At 44.3% G+C, this 27203-nt stretch overlaps 1 protein-coding gene across 3 annotated transcripts in view; it reads right to left on the bottom strand.

Moving 5' to 3' along the window:
• Positions 1-6622, bottom strand: part of Gadl1 (glutamate decarboxylase-like 1) — a 180080-nt gene extending 173458 nt beyond the window's left edge. Inside the window, exon 1 of one of the 3 annotated variants that reach the window (XM_008766660.4) lies at positions 6069-6622. In XM_008766660.4, the coding sequence (XP_008764882.3) occupies positions 6069-6342 (274 nt within the window). In that variant the 5' untranslated portion in view covers positions 6343-6622. Of the gene's footprint in view, positions 1-1785; positions 1927-5084; positions 5408-6068 lie in introns of those variants that run through there. The other 2 variants (XM_039082694.2, XM_039082695.2) reach the window with 2 other exon arrangements.
• Between the last annotated feature and the right edge of the window lie 20581 nt (positions 6623-27203).

Below are 27203 nucleotides of genomic sequence, written 5' to 3'. Positions count from 1 at the left end.
ACTGTCATGAAATGTCCACATCACCGAGGAGGGAATGTTTCAGGCAGTGGGAGGACAAAGGCCCCCTTAACTGTGATGCTGGCAGAGCAGGCCGGTCAGGGTGACAACAGGCCGGGAAATTAATGTTCTTATTGCCAGCTTTGACTGGTGCTTCCAACTTCAGTTTCTTTTTAATTACTTATCTGTTTTAAAAAGCAGATACTCTCTAAGTGTGTGTGTGTGTGTGTGCATGTGTGTGTGTATGTGTTTGTGTGTGTCTGTGTGTATGTGTTTGTGTATATGTATGTATGTGTGTATGTGTTTGTGTGTGTATGTGTGTGTCCATGTGTATGTGTTTGTGTGTGTCTATGTGTGTTTGTGTGTGTATGTATGTGTCTGTGTATATATGTGTGTGTGTGTATGTGTGTGTGTGTCTGTGTTTGTGTGTGTATGTATGTATGTATGTATGTGTTTGTGTGTCAATGTGTATGTGTTTGTGTGTGTATGGGTGTGTGTGTATGTATGTGTGTGTCTATGTGTGTGTGTGTGTGTGTGTGTGTGTGTGTGTGTTTGACGCAGGGCCTTATTTAGCCCAACTTGGCCTTGAACTCCTTATATAGCTGAAGACGACCTTGAATCCTGGATTCTCTCCCTTCTACCTCCTAAGCACTGGGATTATGGGCTGGAGCCACCACTCCAGGCTGCTGTGCTATTTGGGCTCACTGGGAAGTCAGACATGAAATGCTCAAAAATAATTAAGGGGTCAAGTTCAGCAAAGTCAGCTGAGAGGAGCACCCAAGAGCCCAGTGGCTAGTGCTGTGACTCACACCCTTCAAAGTGTGTTTTTAAAGCACGGGGCTGCTTCCTTCAAGAGCCAAGCCAGCCCCTTGGGCTCCGAAAGACAAGAGAACTTGAAGGATAGCCACCAGACGATTGAACCTGGTTAATACTTTGTTACTGATCTGACCAAGCCCTTGCATGAGATATAACCACCACCACAAATCAGAACGCATTTAAACAATATCTTATACTCCAGCATAGTTAAGCCACACAACTGTATGTGAACTCGGGTTTTTAAAACCATGACTATAGTGTCATGTGAGAAGACTTATACATTTCTCCCATTGGGGATAACTCCAAGGAGAAAAAGGGGAAATGTGTGTTCAAATTTTAAATGCAGTGACAAGTAGGGCAGAATTCCTCAGGAACTACGCGGTATTACCCAAAGCCATCTACTGTTGCCTCCTGTTTCCCATGAGACAGGGTCACACATAACTCAGGCTGGCCTTAAACTCATGATAGCTTAGGATTACCTTGGTCCTCCTCCCTACAGCTAGAAACACAGTTACGGTTTATGTGATGCTAGGAATCAGGACCAGAGCGCCAAGTGTGCTGGGAAAACACTGGACCATCAGGGCTTCCTCCCCAGACTCCATCGCTGTCTTACTCACTCATTTCACCAAGCAAGTGCCCTCTGCATGTGCTTTGGTTAGGTGTGAGTGGTCCCCATCCTTGAACCTCAGGAGAACCCCAGGCGAAGAAATCGGGGGAGAGGCAGTTACAAACACTGCGAAGAGGACTATGTATGGCGTGGGTGACCCAGCACTTGCTAGCTGCGCAGAGCAGGGGTAGAGAACTGGAAGCTAACTGTAGCAGGAACCCCCTTCTGCTGAAGTTACACAGATCAAGTTGTTTCTGGAAAACCACTCTCCCAGCGGTCACCTGACAGAGTTCCCTCTTCTGTTCTGCTCCAGTGTATGAAGTAACCTTCTCAGCCCTTCTGAAAACCCGGGCGATCAAGCTCACCAGCAGTTTCCAAGTGTGGAACGACTGATGTCAACCGGCAGCAGGCAGCGGCAGAGTGGCCCAGGAGCACAGTGGGGCTGAGCAGTTAGCAATGTGGGTTAGCTCTCCTAGCTCTCAACAGTTACTTTCTTAACTCCACTTGCAGCCTTTGGACGGGGTATGTCCACATGTGCAAAGTCCACGGCTGTCATGCCCTCTCTGCCTGTCCTGAACTGCCACAATAATCTTCACTAGTGGGTTCTCACAATAGTCTTCAAGTGTGGCTATTTTTATCCCTCTTTGCCAATTAAGCAATTAAATCTTGGCTGAGGAGATGGTTCAGTTCATAAGGTGCTTGCATTATGAATGGGAGTTTGACACCCCCCCAGAACCTATGTAAAGTAACGTCAAGCATGGGGAAGGGGAGACGGGGAATTCCCTGAGGCTTGCTGGACAGTCTAGCCAATTGGTGACATCCAGGCCAGTATCCAAGCCTGTGTCAAAATAAGGTAAAGATCAGCAAAGAGGAATGACACCCAAAGTTGACCTCTGACCTCTGCACACTTGCCTCCAGATGCGCACACACATACACTGTGGCTCATGGGACTCCGGCCATATATCTGGGGATATGAAACCTGAAAAGACCGTGGACCAGAGAAATGTTTATGTCTTCTTCTCTCCTCCCCAACCCCTCCACCCTCATTCCTACAGTTATCCCAGGAGAACAGCTGTGGTCCTTAAGGATCTGCCTGCTCTCAGTGCACCACCCTAAGCTTGAATTCATCTGTCATGGTCAAGAGGAGTAACATCTGTGAACCTGCTCTGAGAATGGGACTATTACAGAACAGGCCCTGCCTCTCAGAACCCACTCGTCTACCATGCTCTGCAAACAGAAGGTTCTCCCAAAGAGGCAGCACCTACTGCCTACCCTGTCCCCACACATCTGAGACTCAGCCATTCTTGCATTTTTCCCACTCCAAAGCTGCCCTTCCCAGGGAATGAGAATTATATACCAGGGTCCTCTCTGGTGAAACTCTTGTGGTCCTTGAGAGGCAGGCACAGGATGCCACTCCAGGTGAACTGCTCACTTTACTGCCCTGCAGAGTCAGAAGTTAGCAGCTAGGATGTGCATGCTGAGTTAGAACCCTTGGGTGGACACCCAGAGTTACCATTTGCACACGTACCAGCTTCCTTCCTACCAGCCTACTAATGGACTAAGAAAACATGTTCCCAGCTGCTTGGTAGGGTAAGGACAGGATCATCTGCCACATGCTGGATTTTCCCAGGTTGGGTTGCATTCAGGGAGGTCCAACCAATAGCCCACGGGACACAAACACCCTAGGATGGCTATAAATGTAGCCCAAAACAAAATTGACTGCAAACGTAGTTAAAATATTGACAGTGCTTTTGGTAATAATTTTCAAACCGGATTTAACAGTATCTCGCAGCATCTTTGAGATAAATGTGGTCCAGCAAAGCCAAATGTCGAATACTCCTGAATCAGAGCTGCAGAGATGGCTCAGAAGTTAAGAGCAATGTCTCTTCCAGAAACGGGGAGAAGGGTGATTCCTAGAACCCACCTGGGGTATCACAACCAACCGTCTGAAATCCCAAAGCTAAGGACTTTGACCCTCCTTTCCAGCCACTGTGGGCACCACACACACATGAAATGCAGAGAGACATGTAAGCAAAACATTAAAACACAAAGCAAGATAAATTTTAAAGGGGACGAAAGAAAAAGTCTCTCGCAGAGAGGGTAAAAGAGAAGGAAGGATGAAAGGAAGGAAGGAGAGAGAGAGAGGCAGACAGAGAGAGAGACACACACACACACACACACACAGAGAGAGAGAGAGAGAGAGAGAGAGAGAGAGAGAGAGAGAGAAAGAGAGTCTTGTTATCAAACATCAAAGTTTCAATTTCATTGCAACATCTCTGTCTTCTACCAGTCTCATCCCAACACAGGCAAGTGACATTCAACAGAGCAGAAAACATTGATACTCATTCCACTAAAGTGGGAATCAGATTTCCACTGTAAACCTATTTCAACAATAACCAAATGTAATCACACAGTACCACATGGGTGGTGGTGGTATTATCCAGTTGCGAGAATTGTAATTTGAGTAAAAAGAATCTTTCCCTGTTAATAACTACAATGGAATTTAATATGAATAATACCCCAATGTTTCCTGGATATAAGATGGCTAGATCGTAATATCTACCAAAACACGAAGAAGGAACAAGAATTCTTTATCTGCGCTAGAAGTCCTGACAGCCTATTGCTGTAACGGACAGGTCTATAACACAGAGTCAATAAGAGAGTTGAAAAGCAAGAGCATCATCATGCAGTTTATTTATCAAATGTCACTCTGCCCCATTGTCTCATAAATACCTGAGGCTGTATGAAGTCTGACAGGAGATCCCATACCTGCTGGAGATGCAGTAACAAGCTTATGGTGGCACTCAGGGCCATCAAGACAGAATGAGACATAAGCCTGCTGGTCTGTCAGGAATTCATATTTAAAATTAAAGAGGTCATGAGGGTGGCTCAGGTGGGAGAGTTTGCCCAGCACTGAGGACTTGGGAGGTAAAGGATGGAGGACAAGGAGACCAAGGTCATTCTTAGCTGCGTAAGAATCTGTGGCCAGGCTGAGCTCCACAGTGGAGGTGGAGATGGAGAGAGACCTCTCAATAGGCAAAATGCTTGCCCTGTAAGAACGAGGGCCCGAGTTCACTCCCCAGAATGTATAAGATTGTTATACACACATATAAAATATTATACATATAACACCATATATGTATATATATATACATATAATATAACATATAACACCATATATATGTATATATGCATACATACATATACATATACATGCACACATACACACATATATGTATGTGCTGTGATCTCAGAGCTGGGAGCTGGGGACAGTAGTCTCTTGGGCTTTGCTGGACACCTGAATTCACTTGGAGAGCTGTGAGACAATATGAGGCAGGCTGTCTCAGGCAACAAGGAGGACAGCTACTGAGGAAAAAGTACCCCAAGGTTGATTTCTGGCCTTCACATTTACATCCATATGCACTTGCACATACACACACACATACAGGGAGAGAGAGAGAGAGAGAGAGAGAGAGAGAGAGAGAGAGAGAGAGAGCAATAGAGACATACAGAGACAGAGAGACAGAGAGAGACAGAAACAGAGACAGAGACAGAGACAGAGAAAGAGGGAGGGAAGGAGGGAGGGAGACAGAGACAAACAGAGAAAGACAGAGAGAAAGTCCCGTGTAAAGTCTATGGAGAGGTAGCTGTGTTAGACACTCACCTTGGAACAAACAGCAAGAGGCAGCAAATGAATTGAACAAGGTTTCTCCCTGCACGAGCCCTTGCCTGGCCACTGAACAAATACCCAACTCTGAGAGTGGCTGATCCTTGGGGTCCCCTGGCACGGTTACCTGACTACCCGAAGAACGGAAGACCAGGGGGAGTTTTTCAAGTCTGGGGAGGCCTCATTAAGCCCTGCTCAGTGCCTTCCCAAAGGGTCTCAGAGAGAGAGAGGAGCTATTCCCGGAGGAGGGCTTCTAAAAGGTCAACAACTAACCAGTTAGTGAGTATCTGAACAATAGCCACCTTTCAAAGGGGACATAAATGCTTGGGGCCCCCGCACAAAGTTAGGGGTCCAGCCTGAAGTCTTTGACAATGATTAATTAAAACAAGCTCATATCGCTCGCTGTAGGTCAGCGGTGATTGGCTACTGCATTTCATCACATGTGCAAAATAATCCGAAGTCCTTCCCTGCAAAAAGTTAGTAAATACTGCCTTAAAGACACAGAAACAAACGACAGCCGAGTTACAAAGAACCGGCTCATCATTAAACAACAAAAACTCCAGTTTTATTATCCCAAGCACATTAGGTCGTCTGTGGGCTAATGATCTAGCGGTGGAGATGGCACACTGAGGCTGTGCAAGCCTTGTCCCAAAGCAGAGGCTGAGGTGTCAGTCTTTCTGGGAAAGCGCTGGCACTCTGACTCTGAGCTAGTGCAGCAGAGCAAGTACCAAGCAAAAGCCTTCGGTAGCATGTTATTTCATCTCCCTGCCCCCGAAAGTGCCCCGCAGAGTTGGCTGAACTTTACAAAAGTTAACTCTAGAATCAACGGAAAAAGATCTACAAAAATGCAAAAATCTGTGAAAAGTGAGGGCTTCTGACACAACGGTTCTGCTTAAAAGCAGAAATAGCCTGCCTGCTGTCCCCTGGATTAACCGACTAGCAGCTGCAGGACACTGAAGGCCAGGGAAATGAGCTGGTTACCTTGGCTGGCATCCTGGCGGTCGCAGGCGTGGCTCATCGTGGCTCCGGGCTTCTCTGCTGGGGCTGCGGCGGTGGAGCGTTCTGGATCGCACAGGTGCAGGCAGAGACAGCTAGGGACCAGGACAAGCCCGCCACTGCTCTGCTGTGCCACCCAGGCTGCAGTGCCCGCCTCTTGAGGCAGCCTGGGGCTCTCTAAGAAGACACAGTTTGAGCCAGGGCCAGCGTCCCTCCGCCCTGTCTGGAAGGTGGGGAGTAGGTGCCAGGGGCGTGTCATTGGGACAGGCAGAAGAAGCCCAACAGTCCCAGGGGAAGGTAGGGGCACAAGGCAGGTCCTAGTGACCCTCCCACAATCCACCTGCTCTTTTTATTTCGTCTCCCCATCCCCACTCCCCTATGTTTGTTTGTTTGTGTGTTTGTTTGTTTGTTTGTTTGCTTTTGAGTCAGTCTGACTCAGCCCTAGAACTCACTATGTAACTCAGGCTGGCCGTGATCTCTCAGCAAACTTCCTGCCTCAGCCTTCCACCGAGGGAGTATAGCAAGAGCTCTTCTTGCAGGGTCTGATCTGGACACACAAGTCTCAAGGTAAATTCGATACTGCTTATTCCTGATGCATTCTGGGTACCTATTTTAAGGCAGCAGCCGAGTCCATTCATTCGGGACTGCTCTGACATTTACGAGTTGTACAAATGAATTAGTTTTTTCCTTCCCTGACTTCAACCTGTTGCTGCTACAATATCTCAAATTTGAAGAAGGCAAAGTGGCTAGCAGTTGGTTGCAGAATGGTAACTGTAGTAGCTGCTTATCTCCTTGCTGGGACAATGTATCGACTAAAGAAACAGGGGAGGAGGGGTTTATTTAGGCTCATGGTTCCAAGAGGGTACAAATCTATCCCAGAGGCGGAGGGAGGACAGCCGGTTTGTGAGGTTGCTGGTCACACTGCTTAGGCAGTGAGAAAAAGAAAACAGACGAATGCTGGTCCTGACCTAGCTTTCTTATTTTGATTCAGTGTACGACCCCTGCCCCCCCCCCCCCCGCACTCCCGCAACCCCTGTCCCTGGGTTGGTACCGCCCACATTCAGGGCACTTTCCCTAAGTTAAACCTCTCTGAAAGAACCCTCACCAACACACCCAGGAATACCTCTCCTAAATATATACTGATGTGATTGATCTAGTCAAGCAGACCAGCCATCGCCAAAGGAAACAAAGTGATGTATTAGACAAATCTAATATTCACCTGATCTTTAGATGAAAGTTTGCTCACATATGCCTCCAAGCTCTGGAGGCTTCATCTTTGTCTTTTTTTTTTTTTTTTTTTTTTTTTTTGTCATTCCTCCAGAACGCGTTTTGTTTAAAAGTTGAATTCTCTTTGGAGCTTTCTAACTAAGACTTGATAGGAAACATCAGCTAATGTTACTTCAAGGCATGTTGTGACAGCTACGTGTGGAGTACACTGGTAATTCCGTCCTGGATGGACTAACACAAAAACCCCAGCTTTGACTGGTATCGTTTCCTGTGGAGTGTTATACCTTACCTCCTCCAGCAAATAGTTAAGTGCCACCTTATACACCCCGTAAACATTGATGGCTTCTATTATACTAAGTCCACACAGCATTAGATAGTTAAAGTTGGGTTTAGGAAGATTCTGTGTGTCTCTCAGATGGTTACCCATCCCTTTATTGATATATTGAGTTTTACTATTAAAAAAAAAAACTCAGATCAGTAATAGAAGATAATTAAGAATTTCTGGAGTTAAACTGGATAGCTCCACTGAGAGAAAAACACCGACAGGGGCCTGAGATGTAGCTCAGCTGCTAGGTAATTGCCTCACATGCAAGAAACCTTGAGCTGGATCCAAAAGTCAGTGCGGCTTAAACTCAGGAGGGAGAAGCAGGCAGATCAGAAGTTCAAGATTTTCCCAAGTTATATAGAGGGTTGGGGACCAGCCTGGACTCCGTGAGATCTTATGTAGATCTGACTTCACAAGAAAAAAAATCAAACTCTACTCATTGGTCATGGGATCTGAGAGAAGATATTGATATATTAAAAGGTTTGAGCCACCAGGCAATGGAGACATTTATTTATCTGATGATCAGACATTCATTTGTTAAAACAAAGCAAAACAAAAAATACTTTAAGTGCTGTTTAATATTTATTATTCCTAATTCTGTACATTTAGGAAGAGCGTGAGCATGGGACTCAGGGGCCTGTAGAAGACATGGATCTCAGATCCATGCAGGTGGAGGTATAGGTGGCTGTAAACCACTTGACTTAGGAGCTGAGAAGCTAACTGGGGTTCTCTGGAAGGGAAGTACACGTTTTAACTACTAAGCTATGTCTCTAGTCCCTAAAAACAAAACAAAAACCACTTTTATTATGATATGCATCAAGACCTAAAATAAGACCTCCCATCTCCATCCCTTGTGTGTCTTTGGCTGGGATATGATCAAATGTCCACTCACCCCAAGGAGGTAACTGATGACTGAACTAAGAAATGATTCCACACAAGTCTGGCTCAGCGGCTACTGCGCTTCTAGGAATGTGAATGTGGAGTTACTTGCAGCAGCCGGAGTGGTTCAAAACCAGTCACATTACTGAAAACTCTACCCCAGTGTGGACAACTCACAAAAGCTGTATCCCAGGGACTTCCTGTAGACTTGCAGCTGGCACAGCTGGCATGGGAGAGTCTCCACTACCCAGCCAATGCACGGCCTCTATTATCTTGAGTAGGGGTTCTGTGATCTTGTAAGATTCAGGGTCTTCCTGAGCCTTTGTAAGTTGGTATTCTTTGAGCTTTAACAGAATGTTTTAATTTAGAGCAAATAGTAACACAATACCATCACTGGCTCTTGATCTGTAAGAGTGGATCTTCCAGCACGAAAGTCCATGTGTACACAGTTAACTGAGAAGATGCTATCTTAGATACTATGGTAGAAAGGTGCAATTCAGTGGAGTCAAACTGACTGAGGTGGAAGCTGCCAATCATCAGAATGACTTAGGGAGAAACTCTGAAACTAACCAAGATTTCGTTGTTAAATACCATTATGCATATCTAATGAATTCCACTGCTCAGCCAGGAGGTTCTCTGAAACACAAAGTGATCATTAAAGACAGAGGGAAAATACCCCAGCAAACCAGGCTGTGGCCGTACTGTCCTGAACAATGTTAGATATTTCTGTTTCTAGTTAACTGGGTAAAGCACTGGTCAAACCTGACAAGAGCAGGATCAGAAGATAATAATAATCTTTCCTCAGAGAAGATTTATAACCACCTAGGAGATATATCTCTGGGTATTTTTGTGAAGGAATTTTCAGAGCAAATTAATGAGGAGAGATAACCCACCCTGAATGTGCATGTTTGTGAGTACAAATACAGTCTACCCCACAGGCCATCTGGTAGGGGAACAAGTGGGAAAACTCAGAGGGCAGAAATGATAAAAGCATATTAATTGAAGTTCTGCCTGCTGTGATAAAATATCAAGGACAGAGCAATGTAACAAAGAAGAAAGAGTTATTTGGCTCACAGTCTAAGGTGGTACCATCAAATAACTATGAGGAAGACGTGGTGAAGGTGTGGGTCAGCCACGCTGCATCTGCAGTCGGGAAGCCATCAGAGGTGAATGCTGGGTCTCAGATCACTCATCCTTGTCACTCAGCCCATGACTCAACTCCACAGGATGGTGTTGCCCAAACTTAGAGTTGTCAGAAGCCATCTAGGAAAAGCTAAAGGCATGTGAGCGAGTTTTCTGGAGATGGCCCACTGTTCTGCATGGTCTGCAATGGGAAAGCTCTAAGAATGCAGGGTCACTAGAGACTTCTCCCCAGGATTGAGTCTTGCTGCTCGTATGCCTTTCTTGTCACTACTACATAGCCTAATGGTTCCTGTGTGTCAGCCTACCCTATTGGGCAAATTCCCTGCAAATCAACATGAAGTTGAATTTTCATGAATTAATGCTGTTTAGATGAATTGATGGCTTTATAAAATCCTGAATTGATTCAAATAATTTTAATAAGAAAAAATTGTTGTCTTGCCAGAAAGATGTAGTAAGGTTAGAATCAAGAATAGAATGTACCCATTCTTCATAGGATAGTAAGTAAAGGCTGGATGATAAGGAATAAAATGAGCTTTCACAATTATACAAAAAGAGAAATGGGCTCAGGGTAAATTTGTGATCAAGGAAAAACATTCATTCTAGGTCAGGTCCAATGATGAGGTCATAGGTGTGCACTATGATAAAGCAAGGCCATATGAAATTGTTACTTTGAACTTATAATGAGCTTATAGAGTGAAACAATGCTTTCAACTTACTATCAACATCTTTTTGTGACTCTCCTTTGGTGTAACATTTTATCTGAGGCAATTTTCTGAAGAACTTTTGTCTAAGAAGATATAAGAAGGCCAAAGAGGGGGAATAAAGTGTGGCTTGGGGATTCTGCCCCATCCACCAAATGTATATATGTATGTATGTCTATATATAGGTATATCATACATGTATAGGTATATGTGTATGTATGTAAGCATGCATTAACATTTGTGGAGTTGATGAGGAAAGTGGTTGGGCCTGACCAGTGTGTGTGTGACTCTACATCTTGTCTGTATAAATGGCTTTCTTTCTTTTCCTTCCTTTTCTCTCTGGTTCACAGAGAGTCAATGAGCTCCAAGCTACTCACCTAGTCAGTGAGAGGTCCTTGAAAAGAAATCATCATTTATTAACACAATATATTAGGAGAAAAGAAGCCAGCACTTATTAGCACAAAACAGTAAGAGAGAGTTTAAAAGCCAAAGATTATCAGTCTTTGGCCTTTGTCCGACTCTCTGTCCTACCTCCTACCATTTATTTCTAAAGGCCAACCGCAGATCCCTAGCACAAAGTAGTCCTTCTCTGACCAATTAAATCTCCCTGGAAACCCTTATAGACCTATCCAGAACCAAATCTCCTAGAAGTTTGAAATCTAGTTGATAAAGACTATCACAAAACGGTTTAGTGGAAGCCAAGCCCTGGTTTAGCCTGGGATCAAATGTTATCATTGTCATTTATTGGAACAATACCAAATTTAGTGAGGCCTCCACAGACAGAGACAGTAGCTCCTAAGGCTACTGTGGCAAAGTTTCTTATCTTGATTTTCAGAATGCAGTTTACAGAACTGTCTGGGCTCACAGATAACCCAGTAAAGATATCTGAAAAGGCTGGGAACATAATTTTGGAACCAGGCTGGGAGCTACTGAGACCTTAGTCCTACTGACTACTGCTTTGGGGACCCTGTGCATCTCATATCCCAAGCAGCACCCCTGCCTTCTGCCCATTAGGAACCAGAAATAGCCTTGTTGACAACCGCAGCCCTCTAGGTGGGCAACCTGAAGCCTACCCGACATCTTCTGCTGCGTGCATTTCAATTTGACAGTCCTAGTCATCTAAAGTTATCACGTCTTACTATGCATTTAGATCTAATCAAAAGAAAAGACGCTGTTGGACCTGAGAACTTTCCCTCCTGATAAAAATTCACTCTCATCTTCTGCCTTCGTAGCTGTGGTGTTCACTTGACCAAACCACACATGAAGAACATCACAATCAGAATATAAACACTCCCTTGGGGGGAAAAAAGTCAAAATGTATGCCTTTTTAAAAATTTCACTGAGAGGGAAAATAAAGCAGCCAAATTGAAGTCTCAAACTCCAATACAGAGCCGTGGACACAGGAGAGGGTATCCGGTTTGCACAGGGGCTATTCCTTAGAGAGCGTGACCACTCTATATGTGTGGCTGGTCACTCACGGCAGCCACCAATGCCTTGTGAAGATGAGATGCACTGTGTAACAGCGGAGAAACATGAAATAAAACTCATTCTATAGAGCCATTCATCACAGCTTTATAACAACCACATCTTAAGAGACAGATGAATTTGGTACATTTTGAAGTTTATTGATGCTTTCCTTTTATGTAAAATGTGGCATGATGCTCATATTTCTGAGTTGTGGTATGTCGCCTGGGGATGCCCGGAAATGTGTGAAACTGAAGTGCGTTGCTCAGAGTCTTTAATTACGGATCATCTCATATGTCTCTTCCTCATATGTAAATAATAATCTGATTAAGTGTCATGTCCAAAAGGTGGGCATTTGAAAACTACACACACAAAAGGAGGGGGAGGAGCAGGAGGAGGGAGGAAGAGGAGAAAGAACATGAGGAAGAACAGGAGGAAGAACAGGAGGAAGAGCAGGAGGAGGAAGAGGAGAAAGAGGAGGAGGAGGAGGAAGAGGAGGAGGAGTGGGAGGAGGAGCAAGAACATGAGGAAGAGCAGGAGGAAGAACAGGAGGAAGAGGAGAAAGAGCAGGAAGAGGAAGAGGAGGAAGAGCAGGAGAAAGAGGAGGAGGAAGAGGGGGAGGAAGAGGAAAAAAATTAGCCTATTACCTACATACAGTTCAATACAGTGACACAGTGCATGATCCTAGAAGAAAAGTCCAGCCATATGAAACTACTTCCCACATCCCTGTGCCATGATAGCCCCAGGTTACAGGATGACTTCAGAAGCCAACTGGCCTTGATTTGCTTTACTCACATACTCCATGAAGGAAAGGTCTCTAACACTCCCTCCAATACTAACAAAAAGGAAGAGGATGGCATCATTCAGGTCACCACCCTCCTGGAAAACCAAGTCATTCATTTGTGCTTCTCAGGACAGATGTAAGATTCTAGATAGGAGATGGTCTTGCCCAGAGTCTAGCCCTAAAGATTTACACCAGAAAGGTCACGTCAGAGGTCGTGTGATAGCCAGCCACCAAGTTGGAATATAGTCTTTAGACAGGTTTTCTTTGGCAATGACTGTAGAGAAATTTTAATCCAGCAACATGGCTATTCTGATCAAATCCAAAGACCTAGGCCTGTGATCTGACTGGAATGCAGACATGCCTTAGTATATACCTTTAATCCCTCTGGCTGGAATCCTTTCGTTACATACTTTCAATCCAAAACAATGATGTCTAATTGAGGGACAGACAAAGTGATGAATCAGAGAAAGATTTGACAGAATGAGTCAGAGATAGGATGCACTCAGGAAAAAAAGCTAAGAATAGCACAAGGAGAGAGAATCAGTTCAGGAAGTACAGTTAAGTGAGGTTAGTTCAGTTAAGTGAGGTTAGTTCAGTTAAGCAAAGTTGAGTTCGGTGCAGTCAGTTGGGAGTCAGTGTAGCGAGTACAGTAGTTGAGTTCATTCTTGAGTTCAGTGCAGGTCAAGAGGCAGATGAAGACAAAGAATAAGAAGGAACCAGGAGACTAGGACAAAGTTAGTTTGCCAGAGTTAGTTTGCGGCCAAACAGAGCACTTCAGTGAGGAGCTGAGAGGAGGCAGATGGAATCAGTCAGCCCAGAGAGGAGTTCAAGCCAGAGCAGCTGAGGTTGAACCAGCCCAACAGAGTTCAGAAAGAACTAGAGATGGTGGGTTTATTTAGCAGTAAGTCTCAGAGGCTGAGATATCCTAGGCCTAGGATAGCTGACAGAAGCTGGAAGATTACACAGAGACGAGAAGCTTCCAGGCTCAGGCCTAGGGATAGTTAGAAATGCTCTGAGCTCAGCCCAAGCCATGTATTCATAAAGCTTGGGTAAGGTTCTCACCTCTTACTCTAGTGAATTAGAGCTACATTTATATCTCATATTGATTTTAAAACAATGAATCCTCAAATTGGATTTTCTAAAATTCCCAGACGCCAATTTCTCTTGAACATTAGAAGGCTTGGGCAAGCAAGATGGTTCAAGGCAGTTGCCATCTTTGGGGGAGACTTGTAGTCAACCTCTGCTGTGGCCCCAAACATGTCTCAGACTCAGTAGCCATAGAAGCCTGATGACCTGTGTTCAGTCCCTGAAACCAATGCCTGCACGTCACCCCTGGACCTCCACATAACCGCCATGGAACACAGGTGCCCCCCACACATACACAAATGACTGCATGTCACCCTGGACCTCCACATAACCGCCATGAAACACGGGCACCCCACACACGTACGCAAATATGTAAGTGTAAAAATAAGTGAATGAAAAAAATTTAAAAACTTTTAAGAGGAACTTTCAGGGATGTCTATACTGTCTGATAATTTATTGGGCTGCATTCATTAGCATCCTGGGACCCTGCTGTCCCCAGGCTACCAGTTGAAAGTGTCTGTTGACATGGGACTCAGCTGCACTCAGTGTGCCAGTCACCTGAAGTAAGAAGCAATACCTGTTTTCAGCTCCTTTTTCCCATTACACAATGAGCTTCTACCATGTGACTGGAGGCAGAGTGCCTGGGCTGGACCTGCAGAACAAATCATCTGGATGGATGGGAACATGGTGGGCACAGAGGGCTTGGGGTCAAGCAGGGCTAGGAGCTTTTCAGATCTAAGGAAGGCATATCAGAGGTATATGCTTGCCATGACTAGGCCATCTGAGCGGGCCATGGTGGTAGATGGCATGAGCTAGCTAGAAAGCAGATATATGTGAAAAATACATATACACATACACATGCATCATATACACATATACATACATACACATACACATGCATCATATACACATACACATGCATCATATATACATGCATCATATACACATACACATGCATCATATACACATACATACATATATACACATTATACACATACATACTATATATATACATATATATATTCAGAATCAATTCAGAATCAGCTACAAATATTAAGGCAAGAAGAGTCAGGTGAAGGCCTTAAGTATGTGAGCTATTATGCTTTAGTTTCATCTAAGCTTTGGGACTCAGAATTTCTCAAGCATATCTGCAGGAAGAAAGAAGAGCCTACTAAAAAGAGAGATTAACATTTCAAGAAAGAGATTTGCTGTGTCCTGTATCAATGAATCTGTTGATGAAGCTTGCAGTCCGTTCTTAGTGGAGCGATGGGAGGGATGCTAGCTCTAAAAGACAGCACAGAGGGCCCAGTACTTCTCCAGATTGACCACTCTGAGCAAGATACTTGTGTCTCCACACTCCTTATACCCCAGCGGAATCCAGAAGCCTCTCTAGAACCAGTCAAGCCAGCATCTTTGGGAAACATTTTAATCCAGCAGCCTGGTGCTACCATGTGACAGAGATGTGAGGTAACACATAAAAACTAACTTCTGGGCCAAATGTTCCAGGCTCAGCTTCTATATTTACCACTAACGAGGCAGCTGGTGCAGAAACATGCTTAGGAAATCCATGCACTCTTCTTTATGCCTTGTTTTAAAAGGGGGAGGGGAAGCAATGAAAGTGCTTTCCTCCATGGGATATTGGTGAGAGATGACTTTGAGACACTGAACTTCTCTCTCTCTCTCTCTCTCTCTCTCTCTCTCTCTCTCTCTCTCTCTCTCTCTCCCCCCCCCACCCCCTCTCTCATCGGGTGCCTCAAATTCACCTGCAACTTCAGCTCCAGGGAATCCAGCATCTCTTACCTCAACAAGCATCACACAAGTACACTCATGCACGCGTGCGCGCGTGCGCGCACACACACACACACACACACACACATTTAAATTTTTAAGTATCATTTTTAAATGGGGTCAGCAGACTAAATATTTTCTCCCAATGGAGCAGTGGTTTTACATTTTTCCCTTAAGCACCTAGCGCAGAGGATGGTTAAAACATGACTGGTGGTAAAATTAGATATTTCTAATCATCTGCATCCAAAGGATGGTGACTGGAATGGAGAAATTGGGTGTCTAGCCTAGGCTTAATATATATGGGTCTCACATGCCAGGTGTCTAGCCTAGGTTTCACATACATGGGTCTCACACTCCAATCAGTGATTTTTGGTTTTCTGTGCAACTTTCTGTCAACCAGCACTGAGTGCTGCTGACTTTCAGTTACATTTGTATTTTTGTTTCTTTATGTTGCCAAAACATTTCGTTGCCAACACCATGACCAAAATCAAGTAAGGGATGACAAGGGTTTATTTCAGTTCAGAGGTTGCAGTTCATTGATGAGAAATGTCTATGCCCTGACAAAAGGCAAGCCCTAGAACTCAATTTAAAGGCTAGGATAAACATTTTAATCTGGGGACTGGAAAGATGGCTCGATTAGTAAAGTGCTTGCTGTGCAGGCATGAGGAGTGAGTTTGAATTCCTGTCACCCAGGTGTGACAGTGTAATCTCAAAGCTGGGACAGTGGAGACAGGTGCCCCCTTGGGGGCTTGATAACCTGTCCCACTAGCTGAATCAGTGAGCTTTAGGCAAAACTTAACACCCTGTCTCAGGAAATGAGGTAGAAAGTGATTGAAGGTGCTCTCTAACATCAACCTCTGACATACACGCGCGCATGTCCGAGAACGCACAGCCTTCCTGTCAGGACTCTGCCTGGTCAGCACGTTTACTCTATGGCCTCCATAATCACCTCTGAACATAAGGATTGGCCCATCAAAGCTTTCCAGACTCCTCTTTATCGATGATTTCATCTCTCTCTCTCTCTCTCTCTCTCTCTCTCTCTCTCTCTCTCTCTCACACACACACACACACATATACACACACACACACACACTTAAAATTTTAAGTATCATTTTTAAATGGGGTCAGCAGACTAAATATTTTCTCCCAAAGGAGCAGTGGTTTTACATTTTTCCCTTAAGCACCTAGCACAAACCATCTAAGCATCTAAACATCTAAAATGCCAATTAGTTATTGCTTCTTACCTAGGGAAAATTCTAGGCTCACACAAATATATGAAATATAATTTTCCCCTTTTCCTGTCTCACTCTCCATTTTTTTTGTTCATTCTTTTTCTTTGTTTCCTTCTTTGTTTGGTTCTTTGTTTTGTTTCGTTCTTTGCTGTTTTCTTTGTTACTTTGTTTCTTGACTAGAGCCCAGGCAGTTGGCAGACTTAATGTGCTTATCAAGAGATGTAATGTGACTGAGTGGTAAAAATTTGAAAAGTAGTATTATTAACGGATAAGAAGGTTTACCTGACATGACCCTGAAACCATGCCTTGAGGTAACAGGAAAGCAAAGTCCCACCCACACTGTGGCAGTTAGGGAAGCACCCTATGTCATCCTCTTCACCCCAACCTCAGAGCTCACATGTTTAGCGTTCTGTCAAAGAGAAACTTCTACAAGTTAAAGGTGATGAAAATATCTACCTGACAGGAGGCTGAGAGTGGCTGGGAGAGTCTTAACCGGCCAGTGAGGCAGCGAAGGTAGCTGTCCATTACTCAAATCGCAAGCATCATGAGGCCCCTACACACTTGAGGTGTGCCTGCAATGCTAGATTCCAGCAAACCACTATGAGAATATGCAAAATACCTCACTAATGTTTTAAGCAGACCTGCTGAAGTGATAGGTTCTTGAATATTCTGCATTAAACGGGATCCGACTGGTACCTTTGCAAAGCAACAGTAAACTGTAAAAGACTGTGTGTTGCCCTGTGGGCTTTTTAGAATGAGAAGCAACTCTTTGCCATGTGTAGTTGCTATCTTCCTCCCTGGCAATAGGACCTTATGATGGAGGAATGCCTCATCTCTGCTTGCTCTCTAAGATCCCTTCTCTGCTTTTCTCTACCTTGCTCCCAGCCCCAAATACTACCAAATCTGGATGTCATCATTTGTTCCCAGTTATCCTCTGCTATCCCTTGGTCTGTCTGGGCTGGAGGATTGATGGTCTCCAGAAGTTCTCCTTGGGGTCACCATGACCTTGTTAGGTTCCTAGACAAGAAGCAAGAGCTCCTAAAAACATGGGAGACTCTCCTGAGGTCGTTGGACCTTGTAGGCTGTCTTTCACCCAATTCCACTGGACCAGGAACATTGGCAGCCTTTGTTTTTGTGACTATCCCTTGTGTCTGTCTAGGTCCCCTGACTGTATCTCTCTAGTGAGTCCCTTCGTAAATCTTTGAATTGCCCTCATTTAAAAGCATTGTCTGTTTACTTTCTGGTTCTCAAAGGAGAAGGTTGCAAAAGGAGATCACCTCCATCCCAGGCACAGCAGGGCTGCTCTAAGGGGTGAACCTCAATTGCTCTAAACCCTCCTTGTAATCTCAATATTGTGGGTAATCACTAGGTGAAGCCCCAGAATTCAGAAACTCCGATGAATACAAGAGGAAGTCTGGCAAAGGAGCTCCTACCTGTGCTGGTGTTAAGTTGGTACAGCAGTTGGAAAGTAAAGCAAGAGTGTCAGAAATTCCAAGTACTTAGTTACGTAGAGAGTTCAAGGTCAGCCTGGGCTATGAGACCTGTCTGAGAAGCAAAGCAAGACAAAGAATTGACTCCAATTAGCTGGAAATCATAGTTTATGTCAGTAATCCTAGCAGTGGGGAAGGCAAGGAAATACTATGACTTTGAAATTAGCCTGGGCTACAGAATGGGACTGCCATCACACCAACCAACAAACCAACAAAAGCCCAAAACACAATAAAGAAAGAAAGAAAGAAAGAAAGAAAGTAACAAAGAAAAAAAGCAAAGAAAAAAAAACAAAGAACGAAACAAAGAAAGAAATGAAGAAACAAAGAAAAAGAACCAAAAAAAATGGAGAATGAGACAGGAAAAGAGGAAAACTATATTTCATATATTCGAGTGAGCCTAGAATTTTCCCTAGATAAGAAACAATAACTAATTGGCATTTTAGATGTTTTGAGTTTATAAAAATATTGGCTCTTATCATAACATCAAATTGAGAAACCACAGATGATAACGGGGCTTATTACTCCTGTGGGAGTTGAACAATCAGAATCAACTCCCTTTGGGAGCAAGGAAAGCAGTCAGCAAAAGGACAAAATGGCTGCCATTCTAAAATGTCAATGGGAATCTTAGAGATTCTAGGAACTCTGAGCAGCAATTGTAGAGTTCTAGAAAAGAAGCCATTAATAACCAACTAGAGGTTGTAGTGCTATCCAGGAAGGCTTTTTGCTGACATCCATGGATCCTGCTGCCTGTAACTTTGTTTCCTTGTGACACTGGGTAATATGATGCCCTGGAGACACACATAAAAAAAGCCTTGCCAATTTGGTGACACCATCTAACTGCCTCACTATGTTACTTCTCAAAATCATAGATTCACTCTATCTTCAAAGCATAAATCCCATAGGTTTTGATAAATGTGGTAGGCATATATCCCGATGTCCTGGTGGGTTTCCGGGAACTGGCATGTAGTAGAAGGTCACGAGTATGACCATGGATTGGATACCCAATCGCCATTGATGGATAATCATTTACAAAACACTTTTAAATCCTTGGAGTTCTAAACCCTGTGTGTCCTGGCCCATCTTACTCCACAAACAATGCCACAAGGTTTGGTTATAACATTCCCTTTGTTTGTGATAGCATCAAGATATAGCAAATCTTAAAAGCATGCTCAAGGTCCATTGGTGGTTAGACACAATGTAGCTTCCAAACCCCAGTCTTCCTGATTTCAGAGCCAATCAGGTAGCACTGATATTCTGTGTTTTTTGCTGACAATGAAAGTTCTTCATGGCCTTGGACACCTGTTTGCAAGCAGAGACAAGCTTCCTTATCTAAGTGATGTTTCTGCCAGATTTAAAGTATAGACTCAAGCCAAGAAGATTCTGGTACAGCATCTCTATGCCATAGGGACATTGGAGTGGGGAGGCAACCTTGTTTCATAATGAGATTTTTTTCCTGTAATTGAATTATAGATGACTCATGTTTGTGTCAAATCCTTGATGAATCTTGACTTTTGAGAAACCATGCCATGACTTATAATTAAATGTAGCCCAAGTGTGTGCAGTGGGTGATGTAATTATTCTTAAATTTGTTATACATAATGCTGTGGTTTCTTTCCCGAACTTTAACAAATAATTACAATGTAGTCCTTCTTAGATCTAGAAGTTCTAACTAATTAGAAGTCTTCTCTTGGGAATGGAACCTTGGGAAAATGTAAGAATGCTTGTTACTGCCACCCAGGGGCAAAGTCTAGCAGTTTTGGACAGGGTTAAAAGAGCCTGAGATCTAAAGACAAAATCTTTAAGGTTTTTAGAGGAATATGGACATGTATCAGCTATTTTTGATGGGGGATGTAGCTTGGTTGGTACAGCGCTCATCAGGATGAATTAAGTCCTGGTCCATGTCCAGCACTCATAAGCTGCAAGTCGTGGAACCTGCCCGTCATCCCATAAACTGGATGCAGTAGAACCTGCCTGTCATCTCAGCACTATGGATGTAGAATCAGAAGGACCAGAAATTCAAGATCATCTTAGGCTGCATGCTGAATTGGAGGTCAGCTTGCCCTACTAAAGATCCTGTCTCAAAAGAGGAGGTAGAGATAAGGTGAAGGCAGGTCAAACTAGAGGTTGCAGGGATGAGGTGAAGGAAGGGATCAAACCAGGGATTAAAAAGATGGGGCAAAGGTGGGAGGAGGGGTTTGTAAGGGCAGGACTGGGAGGAAGAAGGGAGCTTTGATTGGGATGTAAAGTGGATAAACCAGTTATTGGGGGCAAAAAGACGGGAGGAAAGAAGGAGCCAAACTAGGGCCTGGGAAGACCTTAAAATAACAAATGAATGTCTTAAACACAGTTCTCTGAGTTGGTGTTTTAGGTTGGATCAGCTAACTATTCCTACTGACACCTTTGAGTGTCACTGTGAACCTGTCAATCAACTGGTGAGTTAGCTTGGGCCAGATGATAAATGGGAGAGCTGGCTTAGATTTCAATATAGAGTCCAGCTTCTTTATATCGAGACATGGCATTGTCATCTATAAAGTTTATGTTGCTTTAAAAGGAAGGAAGGAAGGAAGGAAGGAAGGAAGGAAGGAAGGAAGGAAGGGGAAGGGAAGGGAAGGGAAGGGAAGGGAAGGGAAGGGAAGGGAAGGGAAGGGAAGGGAGGAAGGACGGAAGGAAGGAAGGTCTTGGTTGGTCTGTTTAAAGTTTTCTGTTGGGCCATATTCATAACTATCTTGGTCTGCATAGATAGAACTTTTGAGCATTCATCTTTAACTTCCTTTCTGTTTTTCCTTATATGAATAGCTTGAATAAATATAGAAATTTGTATAGTATTTAAGTCCTTGTGTGCAGAAGCTACTGCGCTGGATGATGGACAGTAGGCTCAAAGGAACTTAGTTACCCTAAATAATAAGACACGCTAACAGTCCTTTACTTTGGTTAACAGGTATAATGTGTGACTTAAAGTCCTCTTTGGGTCCTGATTTAAATAAACCAGTTGGAAAAAATTTTTGAGATGTTTTCAGAAAATTGAATATAGACAGAGCATTAGATAATATTAATAAAACATCAATTATTTTTGCATAATAAAGGCTTATTCATTTACTTATTTTGAGACAGGGTCCAGTGGCCTGGAACTTACAGAGACCTACTATGTGCCTCTGTCTCTGCAGTGCTGGGATTAAAGGCTGTGCCACCACACCTGACTTTTTTATCAATACATGGATTCTGCTTATTGTTGCAACCAGAACCTGACAGAAAGCATGTTAAGGAAGTGAGAACTAATGTTGGTTGATGTTTTGAGGTAAAATCTATCATCTCAAGGGAAGATACAGTAGCAGGAGTGTGAGGCAGATGGGCACATTCTATCTGCCCTCTGGATGGGATGAATTTTGATTCAGTAGATTCCTTTCCTCCTCCTTCCACTCCTCCTCCTTCCCATTCCCCTCCCCCCTCCTCCTCCTCTCCCTCCTCCTCTTCTTCCTCCTCCTCCCCCTCCCCCTCCTCTCTCCCCCACTCCTCATTTTAGCTCCAGTTACTCATCCATAAGATGGTTGCATCTACTTTCAAGATTTGTCTTTCCTCCTCAGATAAAGCTCTTTGGAACACGAATCAGCATCCGTGGCACTACCTAGCAGTCAGCCAGGCCTCAGCCTCGCTGCAAGTGAGCAGGAGAGACAAGGAGGAACCTCAGGAGAAGTTCTCGGCTATACCGCTCAGCAGAGCAAAGATCAGCAAAAGTGTGAGACCCAGAAGCATTGCTCATCTAGCTCTATAAGCAAGCCTAGCTCAGCCTCCATCACTTCCATTGAGTTCAATTTATACCCTCCAAGCATCACATGTCCTCCATGGGTCTTTCCTCAGCACATGTCTTGCTCAGCACATGTGTCTGTCTCTGCTGACATCATTCTTCCAATCAGCTCAGGTCCTCAGAAGCAGCAAGAAAGTGCAGCATATCACCTGAAAGTTTTTTTGGTGTGTTTCTTTCTATGGAATCCCGGCAAATGCAACTCAACTGTGCAATATAAGGCAGAACAATACATGTGTGTCACTAGCAAAGATTTCTTCATCATGTGTCCTTTCACCTGCTTGCTTTAGCACAACATCCTTTCTCCTGTGTCTGCTTCAGCCAAATAAATGTTCCTTCACCAGTCTGCTTTAGCCTTTCACTTGTGTCCACTTCAGCTAAATGTTCCTTCACGTGATTGCCCCAGCAAAACACCATCCAACACAACTGACTTTCCAAAGAACCCTTACGTTTCCACTTCATAAGCACGAGTGCCCTCCATCAGCATGGTTTAGTCTTATGGTGTTCTGTGTTTCCCTGAGCTCTTCTCTGAAGACACTGACCACCTTCCGCTCCATCTGCATTGTTCATCATGGAAGGGAGAGGTTGGGAGACACCACTGGCTGTGGTGGATAAGCTCTGTGAGGGATAGTTACTTACTTTTAGCATTCTCCAGGGAACATACACGGCATGATGATGTCAAGGAGCTAGAATGCAGACCTCAATTGGAGGCAGATACACAGAGTGGCACTGCAGTGTGTAATAGACTTCATAGATACAAACACAACAAATGACATCATTTTCTGAACTATGATATGACAGTCTTTCTTCCCCAACATCTGCATGCAAACACACACACACACACACACACACACACACACACACACACACATGCGTGCAAACACATGCAAAGCAAAACACTTAAAAACAAACAAATAAAACAAAACCATGAGTTACTAGGGAGGGTCCACAGAGCAGAAAGACCATCCAGTCCAGTGAAGGTGAAGGGGAGATCACAGAAGATCATGTGCCAAAGTCATGGCTAATTAATAAGGACACAAATGTGATTGCTTGTCCCCCCAACACACTTTATTTCTTATCAGACAAAGAAAGTAAAACAGTCACAAGCAGACATTCACCTACAGAATCTCGAAAGCTAGTTGACTTTATCTCTTAGCTGGTTTGGTAAGCCATGTGGATTTTTGATATTATCTATCAGAACTTTAGAAATGCAAATTGGATTCTTAGAATCAGATCATTATGGGGTAACAACCTGTCCCCAAAATTATGATAAATGAGGAGACAAGGAGAAACTCTCCAGGGGACATGGTAAAGACAGCCAACTGGGTTCTCACTTAGTATGCAACATACTGGTCTTCCAATCTTGAGTAACAATTCCAGCTTTGTGCACACCGATGCCAGAGGATACTCTTGTGCTCTCTGAGATATAACACATTTTCCTGCCAGCCTAGGGTCCCAGGGGCATTCTTTTGCATTTCCCTTGCACTTGGTTTTGTGCCTCTCAGTGGCTACTAAGTCTTTCTAGAGCAGAATCATAAAACCAAGAAGGTCCAGTGATTGGTTTCCAGTGGCAAGGTTGGTGTGCTTTCATGGATAGCATCATCTGATCATGTCTGGCTCCCCCTTAGGCTCTTTTCTCATGGACAAGTCCATGCTGGTGTCTGCTCACTCCTTCCTACTCATAACACTGGACAGCAAAAAGACACAAAGTATCTTCAAACCCAACAGCTACTTTTAAGTATTTCTCCTACTTCATCTTTCAATAAGATTTTAAATGTAAATGTAACCAACCAGGAAGGAATGAAGGTATGCTAAACAGACATTGTTTCCGTCCGGGTGGCTACTAGAATGTTGGAACAATGGCTCTAAAGAAACAGCCATTCCCTTAGGATTCTCACCCTGACAGAAGGAAAAAGCTGAAGACATGGTGCTGGGCAAGGTAGGAGCTGGTCTCTTGGAAAGAGAGTTCAACTTGTCAGATCACCTTGCAGAAGAGAGTAGGGCAGAGATGGCAATGGTGATGGTGGGTGCAACCAAACCTGGCCAGGACAGCTTAGGTGCACACCCCTTGCCTGCTATTTTTCACCTAACTTCACATCAGTACACTGAGGATGGCTGGGCGTGGCAGTTGACACTCAGCCTTTGTTCCTCTTCCCCATGTGACCCTATGACTCTCTCTCTCTCTCTCTCTCTCTCTCTCTCTCTCTCTCTCTCTCCTTCCTTCCTCCCTCAAGCCCTCCATCCTTTCATTATTACTTTTTTTCTGGTTGGTATTGAGGATGGGAAGCCAAGCCCCAGCTTGTGAAGCCTGCCAGAGTCTAGTCTCTGACCTTAACAGCTCCTATAACAGTGTTGCCTATTATCCAACTACTGAAAGTCACTTCCTTCCACCACCACCCGTCCTTGACTCTACCAAAGTCTCTATTTTAGGTTCAGTTAATTAACAGTCATTGATCTATTATCTAGTACATATGTACCATATCTAATATGGTAGTGCAATTATCTAGGCTGCTGAGGACAGAGGAGTGAACCAGACACCTAGTGATCTCACAAAGCTTACATTCTAGCAAGGAAGCAATGACTTCGCAGATGAGGTAGTAAGTGTGGTGATGTCAGAAAGCAAAGCCAGCCACAGTTAGATAAACACGTAGCATCTTCCTAGTTCAGCTCCTGAATAACAGTAATACGTCGTTTCTAGACTCCACCCAAGATGGCTGAGTGCTTTAAGCAGCAAGAACAGCAAGCACCTTAGCCAGAGGCTGCTGCTGAGGGGAGGGTGTACACAGAGGGAGGCTGAACTGAGTTAAACCTTCTATGTCAGAGAACTGAGTTAAACCTTCCACAGAGGCCTCTCTGTTCCCTAGCAGGAGTTCACAAAGAATTTACATTCAGGTCTGGAACCACAGTCGTCAGAGTCACATAAGAAGGGATGTTTTAGTCTTCTCAAAATCCATCTTCACCTGCAAGCTTTTTGTGGGCGACTCTCCTGGTGCTGTAAGGTGGTTACTACAAAGACTCACAACTGGACAGACTGCTGAGAATGAGTGCCTGTTGAATGCTCAGCTCTAATTGAGATATCTATGCCACCCCTCCAGGGCTCAGGGACCATCCAGGAAGAGGTTGTAGAGACAACTGAGGAGTCATAGGAAAATGAGTTCTGGAAAATGGTACGAATGGTCGTTGCACTTATGAATTTGTACCAGCTGTGCACAAGATCTTATAAGATTGGGTCTGCCAACATTCTGCCATGGATGAGAAGGGGGTCACAAGGCCACATCCCTCCTTGCGTAGCTCTTAGCAGTTAATGATTGAGGAAAGGAAGATTTTCTTCAGTGGTATAGCTGTCAGTAAGTTCCTGTCAATAACTCCTCACTCAGATTCATGTAAGCAGTCGGTAATTAAATTCCTTAGGTCAACACACACACACACGCACACACACACGTGCACACACACACACGCACACACACACGCACACACACACGCACACACACACGCATGCACACATACACACACACACACGCACACACACACACACACACACACACGCATAAATGAAAAAGACATAGAAGCAGAAAAGAGGTTGAAAAGGAGGAATCAACCAAAGTGAGAGAATAGGAGAGGGAAATTGGTAACTAATGTGATCACAATATCAAAGATATTATACACATGCTATGAAAATGTCAGGGTGGAACACCTTGTTTTATTTAATCAATGTATGCTAGCATAAAGTATTATCCTGAGCAGGCTCACAGGTTACCCATAGAACAACTGAAGCTATGCCCGTATAGCCTCACAGCCTGACAGTTATCCAGCACGTGCATCAGGACTTGCCGTTCTCTTGTTTACTGTCAGACTCCTTCCACATCACTTCCTGTCTTGCTTTGAACCACGGGTCAGTAACTCTTGTGAACTTCACTCCCTAGAGTCATTTGCATCTTTCTACTTGCCTTGTTTCAGCTGGTGGGAGGCCCAGCAGCAGACCACAGTGTGAGTGGAAGACAAAGCTCTTTCCCACCTCTTTTCCTGCTTTAGGACGTGTCTCCAGCCATAGCTGAGTAGTTCAGACTTTGTCCACTGGACCCAAGATGGTTCACCTCCCCACCAGGCTCCCTATAGACTACTTCCTCCTTCCTTCCTCCCCTTCCTCCCCTTCCTCCCCTTCCTCCCCTTCCTCCCCTTCCTCCCCTTCCTCCCCTTCCTCCCTCCTCCTCCCTACCCCTCCTTCCTACCCCCTTTCTCCTCCCCCTCCCTCCTCCTCTCTCTTCCCTCCTCCCTCCCCCTCTCCCTTACACTCCTTCCTTCCTCCTCCCTATACTCCTCTCTCTTCCCCCTCCCTCCTTCCCCTCTCTCTTCCCCCTTCCTCCTCCCCCTCTCTCTTCCCTCCTCCCCCTCTCCCTTACTCTCCCTCCTTCCTCCTCCCTCCTCCCTACACCACCTCTCTCTTTCCCCTCCCTAGCCCCCTCTCTCTCCCTCCCTCCTCCCCCTCTCTCTTCCCTCCTCCATTCTCCCAAAGGATGGAGTCGTTGGCTCACCATTCTGCTCTGTTTTTTCAGTCCTTTGGATACTTTATGAGGTGTGCCTACTCGATTTATTCTATTAAATTACTTAGAATAGATTCTCTTTTCTGGATGAACCCTGACTGACACGCAAGCCCTGGGCAAATCCCCAAATGTGATGAGAGTGATTTACTTCACAATACGCCTCAACAGTCACCCACAAAAGACAGATGAATCCAATTCCAAAACCTAAGATTACAATGTTCGTATCTTGATTAAAGTCTCAGAGAGACTGTGAATAAATGAGAACACTGCTCAACATGTGACAACTATACCCTAAAGCCATCTCGAATGAAGTCGAGCCCCAAGCTGCTCCCCCAAACCTGTGTTGATTCACCTACCTTCTTGGACTGCAACTAACACTTACAAGGAGAGGATGTACTTCTACAAATTGGCCTCTGACTTCCACACATACATCTTGATGGACACACATGCATACCTTCTAAAAATGTGATTAAATACCTTTAAGGTTAAGTTCAATCACACAACAATAAAGTCTACTGTTTTATTGCAATTCGTCAATGTTAAAGACTAAAGCTGCCATATTTCCTAGTGGATAGTGAAATCCTCAATGAATTGACTTAAATTCATCTCAAAACAAGCAACAAAATACAAAATACTTTAACTTCTTCATTAATATAAGAAA

This window comes from Rattus norvegicus, chromosome 8 (assembly GCF_036323735.1).
Source record: "Rattus norvegicus strain BN/NHsdMcwi chromosome 8, GRCr8, whole genome shotgun sequence".
Classification (NCBI taxonomy): domain Eukaryota; kingdom Metazoa; phylum Chordata; class Mammalia; order Rodentia; family Muridae; genus Rattus; species Rattus norvegicus.
This window is presented reverse-complemented; position numbering and strand designations above follow the sequence as displayed.